Raw genomic sequence first — 19,219 nt, 5'->3', positions numbered from 1 at the left:
ACAAATATACTGGCCTGGGGGAGGGGTGTCCAGAATGCCTTGGGGAATGCTGGGAAGTCACAGGCTTTTAAGTAGTTATCAGAGAGACATTCTGTGATTCAGGCTAGGAGCAATCTTTAGTCTAGATTCAGAAACTGATTAGAAAAGTAATCAAAGCCAGGGGCTAGCTAAGAAACTAGGGAAAAGGAGGTTTAAAATTTCTATAGCGAGGGAGGCTTAAAACTTTTGTAGTGAGGGAGCTCTCCCACATCAATCCTAAGAAGAATATAAACCTCTAAATTGCTGTCCTGAAATTAGTTGATTTCTTACTAATCAATTCCAGATGACCTAACCTGGTTGGAAAGATGAGGATTTCTTTGAGATATTCAGACCTGGCCATGGTCCGGATCAGTTATTCTTTTTTCCCTTATCTAGAGGGGGGGCTAGATTGACTATCTTAAGGAGTGGTGTTTTTTTGCATAAATTTTCAACTAGTTTCAAGAATACAAGATATCATACACCATTCTATGTTTTTGCCTTTGGCTGGTGGTAATGTTTTCCCCATTGAACATAGCCAGCAGGTGATTGTTTTGTCAAGAATGCAGTACTTAGAGCACAAAAGAAGAGCAGGGATAAATGGGCTCACCTCAAGGGAGACAAGTCCATCAGCAGGATTTCTTCCCACCAGGGACAGCTTTTATAATATGGAGTGGAGAACGCACAGGGACAGACATAGCATTTCCCAAGGAAATATACCACAAAGTGTTCTGTCAACAGTGCAAGAGTTGGCAAGAAAAATTGTAGATGAGTCTTTATAGGAACAAGTGCAAGATAGCACATTTAGGGGGAAAATGTAAACTATTCTTTTAGGATTAGAGTTCCTAAAACTGATTCATCATCAGAATCTCCTGGAAAGCTGCGTAAAGGTACACTTCCCCAGGACACACTCCAAAGATTCTGATTATGTCTGAGGTTGGAAGCTGGATTTTATTTCTAATGAGCTCCTTGGGGATTTTTGTGATGGGTCAAATTGGTCAACCATGTCCCAAAAATAAGCCTATGAAGTGCTATGAACTATTCCCCAGAGAGAAGGGCTAATGTGAGGGGACAGCACAAAGACCAACTAAACACTACCTACAAACACGTCTGAATCTGGACTGTTTTGTGCAGGTATTTGCAGCTCATGGGAGATGATGAAGACTTGGAAATCATTCAAGAAGGGCCAATTTATAAAGCAATTCTTCAAGATAGGCAGATGATGAAATGAGAAGGGGTGCAAAATGAAGTCTAACAAGAAAGTAGACTCTTAAAATGGTAAGTAATTGATTCTGCTGGCAAAGACTGGAGGTAGGTCACTCTATCTTATTTTAAATAGATAAGAATAAACAGATTAATTAAAGAATGGAGTAGATGATAGATAATTACATTTTAATTAACATAGAATTATATTTATTCAATTCCTAGAAGTGTGTAGTGTGTTCATGAGTTCATTCATTCTTTACTTATGTATTCTTTTATTTACTCCTTTATTGATTCACACAACAGATTAAATAGCTGTGCTATGTGCAAGGCCAAGACTTAAGAATTCTCCTTAAAGCTTGAGAGATGTAAGAAATTATGAGCCACATTTAATTTCCTTTGATTTTGCAGTTGTTCATGAGGTAATAAACAATATTCTCATATTCTGTCAACAGTGCAAGAATTGGCAGGAACAATTGTAGGTGAGTCTTTATAGGAACAAATGCAAGATAGCACATTTAGGGAAATATCTAAGCTATTCCTTTAGGATTACTGTTCCTAAACCTGATTCATCTTCAGAATCGCCTGGAGAGCTGGATAAAGGTACAGTTCCCCAGGACTCACTCCAAAGATTCTGATTATGTCTGAGATTGGACTCTGGTTCCCTTATGCCAAGGGAACCAAGGTGTAGATATCGTGACTAATTTGCTCAAAATCACAAATCAGAGAAGACTGGATTAGAGCTCAGACCTATATGACTCCTCAATTTATACTCTTAACTACCATATGCTATTGCCCAGGGCACTTTTGAGATTGACTTTATCTATCCAAGTGCCGCATGGCCCTTGGTGACGTGGTCAGACGCAGGGTACTGATCGAGAGCCTGACTTCAGCTAGTGCAGCGACTCCGGTCCTCACACAGGCTCCAGGTGCACGCCCAGACTCCTGCTGGTCTGAGCCACCCACTCTGTCCTGGGACACCTGAGAACCTTCCTGTCTGCTGTGCTAGGGTGAGGTGTGGGCAGATATAAAGATCTGCCCTTATCCAAATATGACTCTTGGTATCCAGACCAAACCAGATTCCAAGATCCACCTAGAGAGAATCCAAACCTACGAAATTGTCACCAGGTCAAACCAGTTTCTAATTACTCATGGATGATCCCCGAATTCTTGAGGCTATTTAAGCCTTTATCAAATTCTCAAGGCTAACCTTGGGATGGGTCACGAGAGAACCGGCTCAGCTTTCAGGAAAGAGCTGTGGAGTCAGCTCCACATATATTGTACTTTGCTCAGTTCCTGAGCAGACCAGGAACAGAGTGGCCGTGAGTGTTTTCTCCGAGTGTTGTCCCACGAAGCGTTCCTGCATGGACTTTCATCAAATGGGCATTCACCTGATGGGGAGGTATCTTTCCTACGTTTATAACTTATATTTCCCTGGTCACATAGACCTGGGACAGTAGTCAAAAACAGGATCACAGAACCCCCACCACTCTGAAGTCTCTTGAGTCATTAAGAAGGTCCATGGAATGCTGCATGCAGCACTCCTGCTTACAGCACGCCCTTCCCTCTTGAAACCTGTGTTGGCTGTACGAGCTACTGATGTAGGTGATGTTGGATCTGCCGGCAGTTTCTGAGTGCGGGCCGGGATCGTGTCTCATGAAGCCGAAGAATGGAAACACGGACCAGGGAGAGGCAAAAAGTTTTAAAAAGAGGATAGTTTATTAGAGGCAGGAGAAGAGGTTGCAGCTCCCAAGTGGGAGGGGGTCCCAAAAGGGGGTGCCCCATGACTGAGGCAAAAGCTCTTACTTTTATACCTTCCTTTGCCTGCTTGGGGAAGGGGAGCTGTTTGAAGAAGGGAACTTGTTTGAAGAAGGGAACTGGCGCCTTCTAATGAAATTCGTCTGCCAGGTTTGTTCTGCTTGCCCATCCTAAGGGAATTAGCAAAGTAACCCACTCTTATCTATCAGATCTGCTCCATTTGTCAGGCCAAAAGAATTTTATGATTAACCTCAAGGCCTTGTTACATTATGTCCTGGAGCGAAGGAGTGATTTCAAAACCTGAAGTTTTAGGATATGACTATCTATGTTTATTCCACCAGGGACCTCCCTGTCTACCTAAGGACATGCTAGCTAACCTGTATCACTACCACTCTGAGATAAGCTCTGCTGCTTCCATGAGGCTTCTCTGGGCCTCACCTGCCCCTGAGATTAGACGCAGGGTACCCCGGGCCTCTAGGATTACATATCACTCTGTCACCCCTGGTCATTCTCCATCTCTTTTAGCCACTTTCCATCTCCTTTAGCCATTTGGAGACATGCTCAGACTGTTTATGTCACCTATGTGTCTCTGTGTGATGCCATCCACCACTAGCAATATGCATCTTCCACCTATGTGCCCCTAGTCACATCACTGCCAGGTGACAGAGGTCATAGGTGGATTCTCTACAGCCTGCTTTTATTACACTCTGGCATAGAGACTACAGAGGGATTCTTTCTTCATTCGCTATCTGTCTCCCTATGTCTAATCTCTGGATCTCTCATTTTATCATAGATTACTCTTCCTCAGGCCCTTGCAAAAATTCCTAAAGGTAGGGTAAAACCAGAAAGCAGACTGAAAAATACACACCAAGTTGTACTCAAATTTTGTCCCCATTCCCTAAAATTCAGCATGTGGTTTTTAAATAAGTTTGCTAGCCTCAATTCTCTCTTCCCTTGGGTTGAGTATCTTCCTAGGAGAGACTCTGCATTCATGTGCAAATAAGCCTTTAAGGCCCTCTACATATTGAGATAGTCTTTGTAGCATACAGCCAACTCCTCTAATTCTACAGCCCACCTCCACACGCCCACTATATAAATGGACAACCAAACTCATTAAACACAACATTAGAATCACTATACTTTGTACTTTTGGTTGTTTTTATTCATAGTCCTATTGTTTTAGTTAAGCTTCTTTGTACTGGATAGAAAACAGATGTTCAAAGACAAAGGAGAAGAAATAAATCAACAAAATGTCCCCATGATTATGTACTTTTTTTTATTCAATCACACTACAGCTGCTTGCCCAACCCCAACCATGGCCCTATGCTAGGTGCAGAGTAGGAAGATGAAATGAATCAGGCTTGGTCTCTTCCCTGAGAATGTGCTTTCTAGTTAAAGTGGGATTGGACAGGAGTTGGAGGAAGTTGAAACACTACGGTTTCACAATACAAGATAAAAAAATTCTGCATGCCACACAGAGGGTGGATATGTAGAATATGATGCATGTGTAGATCAGGTGGTGTTCTAATTGGATCTTGAAAAATGGGTAGGATTTTGATGTGTGGAGATAAGAGTCAGAATTATTGATGTCCCCAAAGAGAAAACAGCATGAGTAAATGTATTGATGTGAGAAAATACGTTACCATTTGCTGGGAATAAGTGACTTACCGAATGACGGGAATAATATTTTGTTGCATTACTGGGTACAAGGAGAAATATCTGAGATGAGGCAAGATGTGGCCAGTGCAAAGGGCCTTGAATTCCTTACTATGCAACATGTACTTTACTTAGTAAATAATTTAGACTCTGAAGGGTTTCTGACCATGGACCTGACATGATCAGAGTTGGGCAATAGAATTCATAAGGACCTTGAGAAATGAAAATAGAAGAGAGCACTCAGTCAGGGAGACCAGTTAAGAGGCTCTTATAATCACGCAAGTTGTGGCCAAGGATCCTGGAGGAGAGGAGGGTCAGCAGCGGTCAAGGAGGACCAAGAGAATTCAGGGACTTGGGAACTGATTGGAGATGGGGGTCAGGTGGGACTCTTCATTGCATAACCGTGTTTGTGGTTACCACAGTAAGCATCCTCACCCATGAAGCCTTCTTCAGCCACCATTTTTGGCTTGCAACCTAATGTGAATGGTGCCCTCTTGAGTTGTGCAGTACATAATACATGCAACATGTATGAGAACCTTCAGCAGCATAGTCACCCTCATCCACAACTTCAAATTCAACAGTTTCCATAGTCAATCTGTGTGCAGGCTTTACCACAGGCCAGTGCTTCATCAGATTCTTCATGGAGTTGAAACACTCAGGGGAGAGAATTGGGAGTAGACAGCAAGGAAATAGAACTGGGAGAGTCTGGACAACACTTCGAAGTGCTCTTTAATCAATACTGGACATTGCTTCACAACATCCTCCATTCTTTTCCCCAGTGGATTAGTAAATTTGATGAGCAGTACCTGGCCAGGGATGAAGAGCATAAAGGACTTTGATTTGGAAGTCAGTGGACTTGGATTGTAGACTCGGGTCTCCCAGTTCCTAAGTGTGTGATCTTGAATAAGTAATACTCTTTCAATCTCAACCACCTTAAGGGTAGCCCAAGTACTATGAAGAAAACAAAGCCAGCTATTGGGGCAATGACACCATTAGAAAAGGAGGAAGGCTTTTTTGAAGAAGGGACAAGTGAGTTGAAACCTGAAGGAGAAGTCAGCCATGAGGGTGGGCCGTTGGTGGTGCGGCGGGGGGGCATTCAAGGCAGAAAGAATGACAAATGCAGTCTTCCTGAGGAAGGAATAAGCTTTGGGCGTTGGAGAAGGCCAAGGATCTCTCAACATGTCCAGGAGACATGTGTTTTGTTGTTGTTATTTGTATGTTTGTTCAATTTCAAAGAAAGTCATTTTGTCGATAAAGTTTAGAGGGTCTTTTTTTTTTTAATTTATTGGGGTGACAATTGTTAGTAAAATTACATAGATTTCAGGTGTACAATTCTGTATCACATCATCTATGAATCCCATTGTGTGTTCACCACCCAGAGTCAGTTCTCCTTCCATCACCATATATTTGATCCCCCTTACCCTCATCTCCCACCCCCCACCCCCCTTACCCTCTGGTAACCACTAAATTATGTTCCCCAGATTAATTTTCAAACCCCGTGGCCATCTTGTGGTTACTGATTGTTTTCTAATCCCCTCACCTTCCCCCTTACCCCCACCCCCCTCCTCGCCCATCTAGCAACCTAGAGGGTCATTTTAACAAGTCTAATGGAAACCAAGGGGCAGACAGAATATTGTGCGGCAGCAGTTTTCGAGTATTTTTATGCCTAAAGAAGTGAACATAGTTCAAACCAAGAGAGACTCTATATGACCCTAAAAAGTAAGGGTTGAGCAAAATTCAAGCAGCAATATAGGTTTCTGCTTCTGGAGACTGTAGTCAGAAACCAGAGCTTTATTTGATCACATGAAATAGGCTCATAGGACTCTGGTTTTATGATTCTACTCTCTCAGCTGTGGGGGTTGATTTCTTCTGTGACTGACGGTCAGGTTCAAGAGAACGTATAAGAAAACTGAAAACTCTTTCTGAAGGAAATTATACTTGTGATGACAATCCATTGGATAGTTGCCTTGCTTGCCTTCTTTTTTTTCAGTGTGACAGACATGTCATCCAGGGCAAACAACAAGGGAGAGTGACACAGCAGGGAACCGGCATGTTGAGGTCCCACCTCTGAATCTAGCTACTGCTCCTCCACTCACCCGCTGTGTGGCTTTGGAAAAGTCACTAAGCCTTTTGGAGGGTGTGGTACCTCATCAAAAGGAGGAGAATAGCAATTCTTGCCCTGCCTTTCTCCTAAGATCATTATGAGGTTTAAATGAGACAATGAGTACACAAATATTTTGTATACTGTAACACCCTGTGTACAAAGCAGGGAATAATCGCATCTGCAGTGTCAGGAAATGACAACAACTTTGTAAAGATGTTGCTTTGATTCAACATTACTGGAGTAGACCACAGCATTTTATTAGCTAGAATGAAAGACTCCACTACAGAAAAAGAGAGAGACTGATTTTAGAACAGAATTATAGATTTTACTTGCCACTTTTATATAGAATAATTTACTATAGCATAAACTAAATACATAGCTCTGAATAAATAATCACCTTTTCCAGTCATCACATCTGCAAGCAGGTACATGTTCACTTCTGTGAGCACATAAGGACATAGATGGCACAGGCCTATTTCCATTCTCAAATCATTACGTATTTACTGAAGAGAGCCCAGAGTCAGGGTTTTTCTCTGTGGTAAGAGCTGTTTACCTTGGAGTGCACACACAGGGGACCCTCTGAAATGATCTGGATTAGGTCACTGTGTCTTTTTCTCCTCCAAGCCCTAGTCAGATAAGCATATTGAACACAGGAAGCTCTGCACTCTTCCATGTTCTTCTTTTCCTCAAAATTTTCAAACACCTCTTCCTAAGAAAATGCACACATTAGAATTCCACAGCTGTCAATGTGACAACCAGGACCACTCACTGTGCACCTCTTTTCTAGGCTCTTATCCTCATTACAAGCCATCTTCCAAGGTACAGAGCAGTCAAGTCTGTTTGCCCACACCCTGGGACCTCACAGGGCTAGGAGCCCATATTCTCCAGCCCATCTCCCCCTGAGGACCAGTCTGATATTCTGTGTGGGCAGCAGTAGTGAATAATTTACAGCACACGTAAGACTGAGACACGAGGCATATCCAACCTGAAAGGAATGACGCAGGTAATTGAGTTTCATCTGATACTTGACTTCCTTCTGTAATTGGTCTTAGAATATCCACTTGCACTTCCAGTGTCACAAAGTGCACGCCTCATGAGGTCACCAGCTACCACTCCTGTCAGTGCTGGAAGGGCAGTGGTCTTTGTGTCAACTCAAAGCCATTCCCACAGTGCTCTTACCCACTGGTCATGCCACCTGCACATGTCAGAACCTTCTTTTCCGTGACAACCCTTCAAGGATGTAAATACAATTTTCGCATCTCCAGATGATGCGTTTTTCCAGACTAAGCACTTCCTACTCCTTCACTTACTGCCTCTAAGACACAATTAGTCTCAAGTACAGTCTTCAGAATGAGTCCCTTTTGGCAAAGGTTTTAGGACTGTTTGGCTGGTGGGAAAGCAGAGTCCTCCATCCTTGTTCCTCACCAGCCATGTGGGAACTGTTGAGGATGGAATCACTTAGGACCAAGACAAGGGCAACTCAGTCTCAAAAAGAGAAAACAGACACTGAGGAGTTGTGGTTTGTTTTGCTTTGAACATACCTCTAGATCGAGGATTGCAAGATGCCTGGAATACATTTGAACAGAAGGCCCTGGTATTAGGACAGAGTTGCCTCCTTCCACCTGGCAAACAAGAAACTCATTCTTTGTTTGGGAGATCACACCAAGCACCTTTCCCTCCTGGAGTTTGTCCTGAGGAGGCATTTGAAAGCAACAGCAGATTTGCTCAGAAGATCGTATCTAAGGCTCAGGTGTGCTCTCCTTAGCCTGAGTCTCAGTTTTCTCATCTGTAAGGTGGGGATGATAAGCCCTTGCTTCTCTGAGTCAGGGAGATTTGTGCAATTCAAATGAGCTCATGGAGATGACAGCACTTGGCGAGGGGCTCTTTTAATTATGAACTGCACACATCGCTCTTGCTCGTCACTAGGCTGCAGACCATCTCCAGCTTGCCCTGCCCACAGCCCTCCACTTTGGAAACATGAAGAAAACTATCAGTTTTAGAGAAAAACATTCAGAGCTGTCATATCACTGCTGAAGCTGACTTTGTAACAGAAAACATTTCTTTCTGTACCAAGGAAGACAATGATTCTGCAGCCTGTTTCAATGATTCTTCACACCCTATTTTAAAACCAGAAACAACAAGGTACCTTCATGGCTGGCAAACACCATGTTCCCAGAATTATCCACAGTCACAGAGCCACCAACCATGCTCAGGAGTTCAGCCAGGGAAGGGACTGACTGCAGATGCTATTGATAAGAAGCAAAGCCAGCTACTTGTCCCAGGCAAGGACACCCACCCCTGCCCAGAACATTTCACCTAGGGCTTGATGTTCACAATGGAAATTTTGCTTTGCTTTGAAATAGTATTTGTGGATTTTCTCTTATAATTCAGCATTGTTTGCTGAACTAACAGAAACCTGGGTGTTTTCTATGCTGAATGAATCCAATATAACTTAAGTGTAATAGTGATAAAATGAAGGAAATTTTTGTTTTCTGAAAACTGAAACCTCAAACTTAAGAAATGTCTAGGTTGTATGAGGACATATGTCAATTATAACATATTATGTTGTAGCACAAGTAACTTTTCTAAAAAATAATAGAGCAGAGAAGTGAAAAATTCCTGGAGTTAGCATGTGAAATGAGGGGTTCTGAAAACACAGGAGAAAGTCACAGGGTCACGAGATGTAGAGTTTAGCAGAGAGTAAACTCTACAGGACTACAGGCTGGACCAACTACATAATTTGTGGGGCCCAGTGCAAAATGAAAATGTAGGAACCTTTATTCAAAAATTAAGAATTTCAGGATGGCAACAGCAGAGCGTTAAAACAAGTGTGGGGAGCTTTGAAGCATGGGTCCTGTGTGACTGCACAGGTCATATGCCCATGAAGCCAGCCCTAAATACAGGAGACTGTACTCCCCAATTTTTTTGCCAATCCCTGGTTAATGAGATGTAAGTGGTAGAAGAGATGTGTGGCACTTCTTTTTTCCCCCTTTCTTCTGCCTCCCCTCCCCCCACTCCGGTTCAAGCTGCTATTTCTCAGTCCAGTTGTGTAGGACACAGCTCCCAGGCCCATGCTGGTATTATGAGCCTTGCGCTCCCCGCGGGCTGAGACAGTTGGTCTCTGGTCATCGGTTGGCCGCTCACAGCAGCTCACGGCCGCTCTCGGATGTGTGCCACTTTTGAAGTGAAGCACTGAAGAACCTTGTGTGATCTCCAGTCTCTTCTTTCCCCTATCATAGTAAACATAGAGTCCTTCTGTTGAGTGGGTGGAGTCATCAGATTGAAGCAGTCACCACTCTGAGGAGAGCTATTCTAGAGTCATCTGGACCAAGAAATTTCTTGTGCATTCAGCCACTGAGATACGGGAGTTGTTTGTTACTGCAGCATTGGCTTAGCCTATCCTTACTAATACACAGAGGAAGGCCAGAAGTCGAAGGAAAGGTCTCAAATCTGGAAAGTACTACAAAGGAAAGGAAACTAGACAGTGAAGATTGGTGTGATGGTTCCCACACATTTGTTTTTCTATTAATGAACTAAGAATTCAAAAATGATCTTTAACATGTTACAGTTCTATGACTATACATAGTACCACCTTCCCTCAACTCATTTAAAAAATATATTATTTAAGAAGAAGGAGTACATCTTCTTTAGCCTTCTGTCTCTTGGCCCATTGCCATCCTTGGCCCACTCTTGGTTCACTGAACACCTCGAAAACTTACAGAAGCCAACAGGAAAGCACTCTACTGGGGCAGTGTTCTGCTCTGCAGAAAGTTTCGTCACCATGATTGAATAGGTTTTTGATTCCAAAAACTCCTGTTGATAGTCTCGTTGCTTAAAAATCACTGAAACTGGTCCCTTTTGTCATTGTTTCTGTTTATCAACGTGGACATCCCATTGCCTTCAAAGTTGTTCTTCATTGCTCTCAAACACCGGATTGCTGTAAGACACTCCCCGGCCACACCCTGGCAGGTCAGAGGAGGAGACTTGGTTTAGTGGGGGCCAGCTGGGGTCATTTGCCAAGGCCCTCTGCCATATCCGATACTGGCTTTTTGATCGATAGCCAAAACACCTTTTGATTATCATCCACAGGGCTCGGTTTTCAATAATGGCCTCCTGCAAAATAAAAGAGTTAATTCTTTACAATCAGAGGTCAAGTGTTTCCAGGTGACGGCCCTCCATAAACCCTAATAAGTCACTACTGCTTTGGCTGCTTAAATCCAGCTTGACAAAGAGCTTCAGCCCTCAACAAACAAATCCAGGGTGGTTTCACCCGCTAGGACTTAGCCCCTCAAACTTTTCCACCGAAGAAACTCTTCTGGGAGAAGAGAGAAGAACATAATTTCAAAAATCTGGAAACCTAGCTTGAATTAGTCTGCATCGAGAATGGAATTTCTTCTGAATCTCATATGTAAATTAAATTTAAAATAATTCAAATTCTGCAGTCCACTCCATACCACTTCCATACTTGATTTAATATAAAATGACATTTAAAATTACTTACCACCAAATGGAATTGACCCCAGAGAAAGATGCGCCGTGTGTGACGTGGCTTTGGTGTACCCTGGCACATCACTGCATAGTCATGAACAGAGTTCGGTAAAATTGGACTATGGGCCACAATTTTGGAGTTGGACAGATCTAGACTCAAGTTCCAGCTTTGACACCTACTATGGGGAATTACCCTATGTGAGCCCCAGTGATTAGAAATAATAATTCCTCTAGGGTGTAACATAAGGATTGTACAACTCCCTTAATAACTCGGGGCATGGCATGGCATAGATACCTCCCTTTTCCATCCTTCTGAACTACTCATTTAACAAATAGCTATACACTGTGGGCCCGTTCACATATACCTCTAACCTTCATGTACAATATTCATTCCAATGCATTTTTTAAGATTATAAAAGATATCTCTCTTTGGAAACATTTTGGACTGCCATTTTATTTTAGGAGTTAGACTGAGCCTTGAATAGAGCCAAGCTATAAATTACGATACAGAGTGTGTGAGAGGTTATCATCTTAATTTTTAATTTTTACCATGTTGAGTCAAAAAAGGTTGACCATCCTAGAAGTTATCATGAAAGAAACAAAGAAAAAAAAATAGGAGCCAAGCTGTCTCACAGAATTAGAGCTGGTTTGGGTGTCTATTAGTGGTAACTTTGCTAAGTTGAAGAAGTTAATTTTGTAGGATTCTATGAGGAAACTTACCAGAGATAGTAATTTTCCTAAACTCCACCCATCTTTGACAGTTGTCTCCTATTGCCCATGGAAATAATAGAGAACATCTAGTCTGAATCTTCCTGTAACAACTGATCATCCAATAGCAGGCCATTAAAGACCCACACAGCCTTTTTACCAGCATCTTGCAAACCTCAGGGCTCACCTAGCCAGACCTGTTATTCTATTTTCCTACAGCAAGGTTTTTGTCTTTCTTAATCTAACAAGAGAGTAATAGTTCTCCTTGGATCTGGGATAAGGCACAATCATCGGTATGCAATTAATGGTTTTAAAATCTAATGTACCATCAGGAAATCTTATCAGGCTTGAAACAAAACAATGAAACAAAACAACACACACACACACACACACACACACACACACACACACACACACACACAGAAAAGCTTCAGTGCTCTACCTATGCCTTGAACTTTTTTACGATTCTAGAAGTATGACAGCCTGTATCACTTTGCAGCTTTGGAAAGGAGAACTGAAGCACTGAAAAGCAATCTGTCCTGTCACTACACTGTAAGTTAAAGGCAGAACCAAAAACCAAAGAAATACCTTGATAAAATGCCATTTCTTAAAACAAAACAAAATAAAACTTCATCACATGAGCTGTCCTGACTGGCTACTCAATTCATATATATATTACATAATATATATATACACATATATATATATATATATACACACACACATATATAATATTATATATTATATGTATAATATTATATATATAATATATATGTATAATAAAATTTAAAAAGGGAGGGGGATTAAAGCTACGAACATTAGCTCATGTGCCTTTCATCTGAAGGTTAGATCATGTGAATCATCAAAGTAAGAATAAGGCCTCATTCAAACCCATTTGTTTGCTGGGCTGCTCTAAGATTAGGGTTAGGGTTTGACCTCTCAGCACACCAGACAATAGTCAAGACTGTGAAAAGGAAGCCAACCATCTCCCATACCTAGCCCCCAAAATCTCTCTGAACCATCTCAGCCACCATCTCCATTCAAGCTGGCCAGATAGAATGGAATTAGCACAGCCAATCCTAGGAATCCTTGTTATCTTCTGTCAGACATACCTAGAGACCTCTGAGGAAAACATCTTGCTGTATCCATGGTTGTCTGGGGTCTTTATTTACTCTTCTAGGCTCATCTCATGAAGGAGGAAATCTGTGTCCATAATTCTCCATTACAACTGCCTTCAGCAAAGACACAAATGACTCTGGTTTGTTCCTGAGTACCTACTGACAGCAGTGAGACGGCTAACTTCATGGTGGAGCCTGGGGGTGGAGCTAGAACCTGGAATGTTATTTTTCAGTGTAGAAGCTGCTGGGAACTCACACTAAACATCCATAAGTGTCTCAATTTCTCTCAACATGAGAAACAAAGGAGAAACTATCTTTCATGAGTATCAAAGTGCCCTTTCCATCTGCTGGGGGTGAGCAGGGTAACATCTTACATTTAAGAATTGAATAAACCTTTACCCAACTTCTATTAGAATAAAGCAGTGTTTTAGGTGCTGTTCTTGCCAGCATACAAACATACCTCTGTTTATTGTGTTTTGCTTTATTACATTTCACAAATGTTGCATCTTGTACAAATTGAAGGCAAGACATCACCACCACCACCACCACCACCACTAGCAAAAAGATTGCAACTCGATTGTGATTTGGAAACAAACCAGCAATATTTCCAAGGTATGCCTTTAGTTTAATGGTAGGTGAAAGAAGCAATTTATACAAAAATCACTATAGCACTTGTCATTTCTTCCTATAGATTGTGAGTTCTATTCCTTTGCCATCTTTATCCTCCTTGCGTCATGCCCTGGGTCATGGCTCATAGTCAACAAATGCTTGTGGAAAATGAATAAGTAAACGGATGGCTGAATGGTTGATAGATACAAAGTGAGAAATAAGAACTACAAGAGATAACATAACAATCGTTGCTTATATTTATTAAGCTCACTTACTGTGCTTTTTACTGTTCACATGTCATGCTCACAGTAACCTTTGAGGTAGGTACCATTATTATCACTAGTTTACTGATGAGGAAACAGACACAGAGAAGTGGAGTAGCAAGTGCTGCCCAAAGTCAGGCAGCAAGAAAGGGCGGAGCCAGGCTTCAAACCCAGGTAAACTACCCGCTGCTGATGCTCTTAACTGCAAACACACTGACTGCAGAATGGCTTCTTGTTAGGGGAGTATGGCAGCGTTTGTTGCTTGATTACCCTACAGCCCGTTCCTTCCAACTCTTTCCTGCTCATTTAAAAGGAAAAAAATACCTAAACAGTTTAAGCCAATCTGTCTAACTTTTTGACATAGATCTACTTTCCTAGAATCCTTTTTCTGCTGAGGATGACAATGAGACAGAGTTCTAACCAATGGGGCGTAAGAGGAAGTCCACAGATATACTGTAGGAATTGTTTGTTTGTTTGCTGATGAAAGGTCATACTTGAGGGAAAAATCTTGCTGGTGCCTCCCCTTCCATTTTCTTCCCTACACTGAAGACAGATAGAATGCCCAGCTATGTGGAAGTTATCCGGGCACCATAAGCAACAAGCGTAAATGTGAAAGACCAACATCTAAGCATGGTGGGAGAGAAAGGTGAAAGTATTCCTCAATGACACCAAGTCATTAAACCAGCCCTGAAGCCACTTACCTCCAATCGCCTTGCTAAGTGAATCAATAAATATCTGTATTGTTTAAGCCACTGTTTTGGTTACTTGCCTAACTGATCCAGGCATCAGAGAGATTCACGAAGAGGACAGTACTACAGCTGTTCATACAGGATGGGATAGCATTTCAATATGCAGAGATCGGAAAGACATGCTGGACACAGGACATAATGCAATTGTGAACAGGAACGGGTACACATTCCCTTAAGGACCATCATTCTGCAACTCAGTACGAGGACACTCATGATGATGCTCTTCATTTAATTGGGTGGCTTTGGAAACCACATGATATAGCATAGTGCTTCTCAGTGTGGTCCCTGAACCAGCAGTATCCGAATCACCTGGCAACCTGTTAGAAACAAAAACGTGTGCCTTCCAGACCTACTGAATGAGAAATGCTGGGGGTAGGGCTGGACAATCTGTGTTTTAAGACCTCCTCCAGGTAATTCTGATGCCTACTCAAGTTTGAGAAGCCCTGGTATAACATGTAGAGAACTCCAATACTCTATTCTATGTCCTGTGCTGCCACCAGCTTCTGTGCGTCTTTACCCTGTTTAGTAAGGAAGGTCTGTTGAGCTCCTGCCTATAAAATAAGGTGGAGAAGTGAGGCTCAGCCCACTATGCACTCCTCCTCACTGGAACACACCCGGGGTTGTAACTGGGAGCGAGAATGGACACAGCTGAAATCCTGCAGCTCACCTCTCCTTCGAAATGAATGCCTTTTGGGGGACAACCTCTAACAGCAAGCTGTGAAGAATGGGGTTTGTGTCTAATAGCACTGAAAGAGGAGAAAGTGAACCATGCAGCAAAGAAAGCGGGAGCACAAGCTCATTTTACTGAGGAAATGGAGCAAATGGGAGATGGAAAATAAAAGCCAGACCAGCTCACTATGAATTTCATTTCCCAGCTGTAAAGTAAAAATGGTACAAGTTAGGAAGTGAAAGGAGCCAGACACAGAAGGCTACATACTGTATGATCCCCTTTATATTTAATGTCCATAGAGATAAGAAGGAGGTTAGCGTTTGCCAGGAAGATGAGGAGAGATGGCTAATGGGTACAGAATTTCTTTTGGGGTGATAAGAACATTCTAGAATTAGATAGTGGTAGTAATGGCACAACTCAATGAATATACTAAAAAACACTGAATTGTACACTTTAAAAAAGTGAATTTTATAGTGTGTGAATCTTACCTGAGTTTCAGAAAATGAGTTGAATTGGGTCTTTATTTGTGAATGTTAGAAAATTCCTACAGGATATCTGTGGACTCCCATTCTCCTCAGTCCCACTTTTCAGATGGGAAAATGAACGCTTTGTTTGGAAGTCATCAGAGAAAAGTGCCATGGCTCATGTTGCCGAGGAAGGGCGCCCCTTGCACTGTTGAGCCTTGTCAACTACAGCTCTTCCTTTTTCAGACACCCCCAAAATGACCCCCCTCCCAGTGACAGGCAGCATGAGAGCACTTACCTCCACAACAAAGGACACAATGAAATTGCAGCTGAGCATAATGACAATGCAGACCCTCCAGAGAACAGGAGTGCAGAGCAACTGAGAGGAGATAAGGAAGCCCCATTAGTCTGAAGACAAATATATGCTGGAAAACATGCATTCACAGTATACATCTTCATAGGTTATATATCATATAGGTCATAGGCATATGTATACATGCATGTATATATCATATACATGTATATTTTTATACTTGTAAGTATTTCTATACACATGTGCACAGAAAACAGTGTGGAAGGAGTATTTCCCATGATTCCATTGATTTGGAACTGCGATAGTTGCTTTCTTTTATCTTCTCTTCCTTCTATAATTTCTAAAGTTCCTAAAATAAATCTAGTCAGTTTGCAACAAAAAATAATAGCAAAAGTATCTCTTTTCTGCTTGTGTGTCTTGTTTTCATGAGAGAATACAGGAATATGGCTCTCCTCCCAGGAGGCTCAGAGGGTACACGTGTCAAACCTCCATGCGGGCAGCATTGCCCTCTTCTCTCTGGTGCCACGTGTCTCCTTAACCAAGTTCTGCTTTTGTACCCTGGGTCTGGGCTCTACATGCAGGACTGCGTGGTTAGCAGCATAGGCTGTGCAGTTTCAGGGGTCCTCACGAACAGAGTAAATGGGGCTGAAGTCAAGCTGGTATTACCTGTCTCTTTCTCCACTTCCTCTATATCTTCTCTAACCACTCCCCAGGCTCATGATATATATGTTATATATGTATGTTAAATGGATGGGTGAGTGAATGAATGAGTGAAACAAAGCCGAGTGCACTGTATTGTACCCAGCACTGCCTCTCACATTGCCTTACGCACTCATGGGAATAAAGACAGGAACAACTCTATGGAGGACAATGCTTTAAAAATTAAAAGTTCAAATTCATTTTTAGGAATTTATCCTAAAGATGTGGCTGTGCATGGCTGAAATGATATATGTATAAAATTGCTTTATTGCAGCTTTGTTTGTAATAGTAAAAATTGGAAATAATCTAAATGTCTATCAATAGGTACTACATTAAATTATGGTTTATATATATATATATACACAAATAATGAAATACTGTATTAGCATAACAAAGAATGAGGAAGATTTATGTACTGATATGGAACAATTACCAAAATATACTGTTACACAAAAGAACAAGATGCAGGATTGTCTAGGTGATTGTCGCAGCCGTGAAAATGCTCACTCAGATCTCCTGCTGCTGGAAGGATAAATGGCAGAGGCCCCAGATGCTATGCTCACAATCTATCACCACATTCACCCTAACGCCACGCTTCCCGTGGGCTGCTCACAGCTAACCACTGAGGACAGCCGATCACACTCATTCTTGTGAGACACTAGACATTGCTCTTGGGCTACTGTGGCGTCCTTTGCTTAGAATTGCGCTGCCGTCTGAAACCACGTATCTCGCTCTCCTTCCTTCCCTCTCTCCTTCACAGGGGTCAGACCCACAGAGTGTGCTGTCCTCCCGCCCTCCTCTGGCTTTCTCATTTTTTTCTCCCACAGGCAATTCTTCCAATACCTTTCTTCCACATCTCATTGTACGGTGACATCTCCATCTCAGAAGACCTGGACAAATGTAACAGTTTGCTACTATTTGTGTGAAAATGCGGCAGAATACACATATAAGTAATATGTGTATATTTGTGTACACATGTAAAAAATATGTCTGCAGGTGTGCAAAATAAATCATCAATTGCCTACACAGAGGGGAACTGGTAGCTGGGGAACAAGGATGGAAGGGAGATTTTTCAATATTCAACTTTTCTAACTTTTGAATTTTAAACTATGTGACTAGATTCTCTGTTAAAAAATTTTTATGCAATTTTTAAAATGAGTAATAACTAGGTTGCAAAATTTTATTTTAAATGATTCCATTTGAAATGAAATAAACTTCATAACTCAGTCAATGCCCATGCTTAATATATGCATTTTCAACAATGGAAGGATATAGTGAACACTGTTGTCTTTTTCTTTGCCTGCATATTCACATTTCTAAAATGTACCCATAATTTTATGTACTAATAAGAAAAATAATTATTTTTAAGGTCAACAATACTTATTTGCAGAACCCTTTGTAGTCATACTGTCAATGACTCCACGCAGGTTACCTCTGAACCAAACAATGTTCCCTATTTTGTTATTCCAGAGAACCCAGATCTCTCTGGAAGAGTCTTCACTACTAAACAGAGAGACTGAACCCAACATGTCTTAACCTCAATTTCTGAAGGATTAAGAAATTTTAACTCACTTAGAAGACTAGTGTGCAAAGACTATTTATCTCTGTGAATATTAAATGCACTTTATAAAGACAACAACAATGTCAATTACACTGTTAACCATATTAATGCCAATATAAAAATGAAAACTGAATGTAGACATTAGTTTATCTGTTTCGCTGGGTTCGTGAAGATATTGTTAGTTTGTAACACACTGTGCTCCAAGCGCTTCTCTATATTTAGGAGCCTGACATACAATGATCAATCAGTCATTTGCTGCCATTGTGTGCCATGCGTTATGCAAGACACTGGCTATACAAGAATGAATAAGAGGATCCTGTCTTTGAGATGGAGACGCCGAGAGGCAGGTTGATAAAGCACTAAGTAAAAAAAGCTCAGTTCCTTTTCTCTTCTCTTCTGCTTTCCATTTACTTGATTAAAGTATATTTAGTAATGATTAACTTCTAATTCAAAAGTAGAGTAGGTTAGAGGAATCAAAATATATATTTTCCCTTGCTTGAATATGTAAGATCTCTTGTACAGTTTCAAAGTTGTCTCAAAATTACTAAATCTAAGAGAGTTCATTAGGTAAGGCGTGGCTCTTTAAAAATAAGTTTTGCGGACATTAAGGAAAACACATTTCTAAAGACATAAAAAAGAAAGATGTAAATACAAATTTAAGAATTAACTAAAAAAGTGTTATAGGCAAAACTGCTTTAAATAACTGAAACAGAAACATTTAGGGGAGAATTCTCTGACATTTGAAAAAGAAATGTATAAATAAATTTTGCAATCTTAAAGGGATCTTTTAAAAGAAAGATGTTCAATGCTTTGAAACATTTGAAATCAAGATTAGACAGAA

The 19,219-nt window shown here is 41.3% G+C and overlaps 1 protein-coding gene across 1 annotated transcript in view; it reads right to left on the bottom strand.

Moving 5' to 3' along the window:
• Positions 1–6,226: 6,226 nt before the first annotated feature.
• Positions 6,227–19,219, bottom strand: part of ATP13A4 (ATPase 13A4) — a 124,756-nt gene continuing 111,763 nt past the window's right edge. Inside the window, exons 29-30 of the mRNA XM_033090237.1 lie at positions 16,104–16,184; positions 6,227–10,849 (exon numbers count right to left, since the gene is read on the bottom strand). Of these exons, the coding sequence (XP_032946128.1) occupies positions 10,637–10,849; positions 16,104–16,184 (294 nt within the window). The 3' untranslated portion in view covers positions 6,227–10,636. The remainder of the gene's footprint in view (positions 10,850–16,103; positions 16,185–19,219) is intronic.

The sequence above is a fragment of the Rhinolophus ferrumequinum genome, chromosome 2, assembly GCF_004115265.2.
Source record: "Rhinolophus ferrumequinum isolate MPI-CBG mRhiFer1 chromosome 2, mRhiFer1_v1.p, whole genome shotgun sequence".
NCBI lineage: Eukaryota > Metazoa > Chordata > Mammalia > Chiroptera > Rhinolophidae > Rhinolophus > Rhinolophus ferrumequinum.
This window is presented reverse-complemented; position numbering and strand designations above follow the sequence as displayed.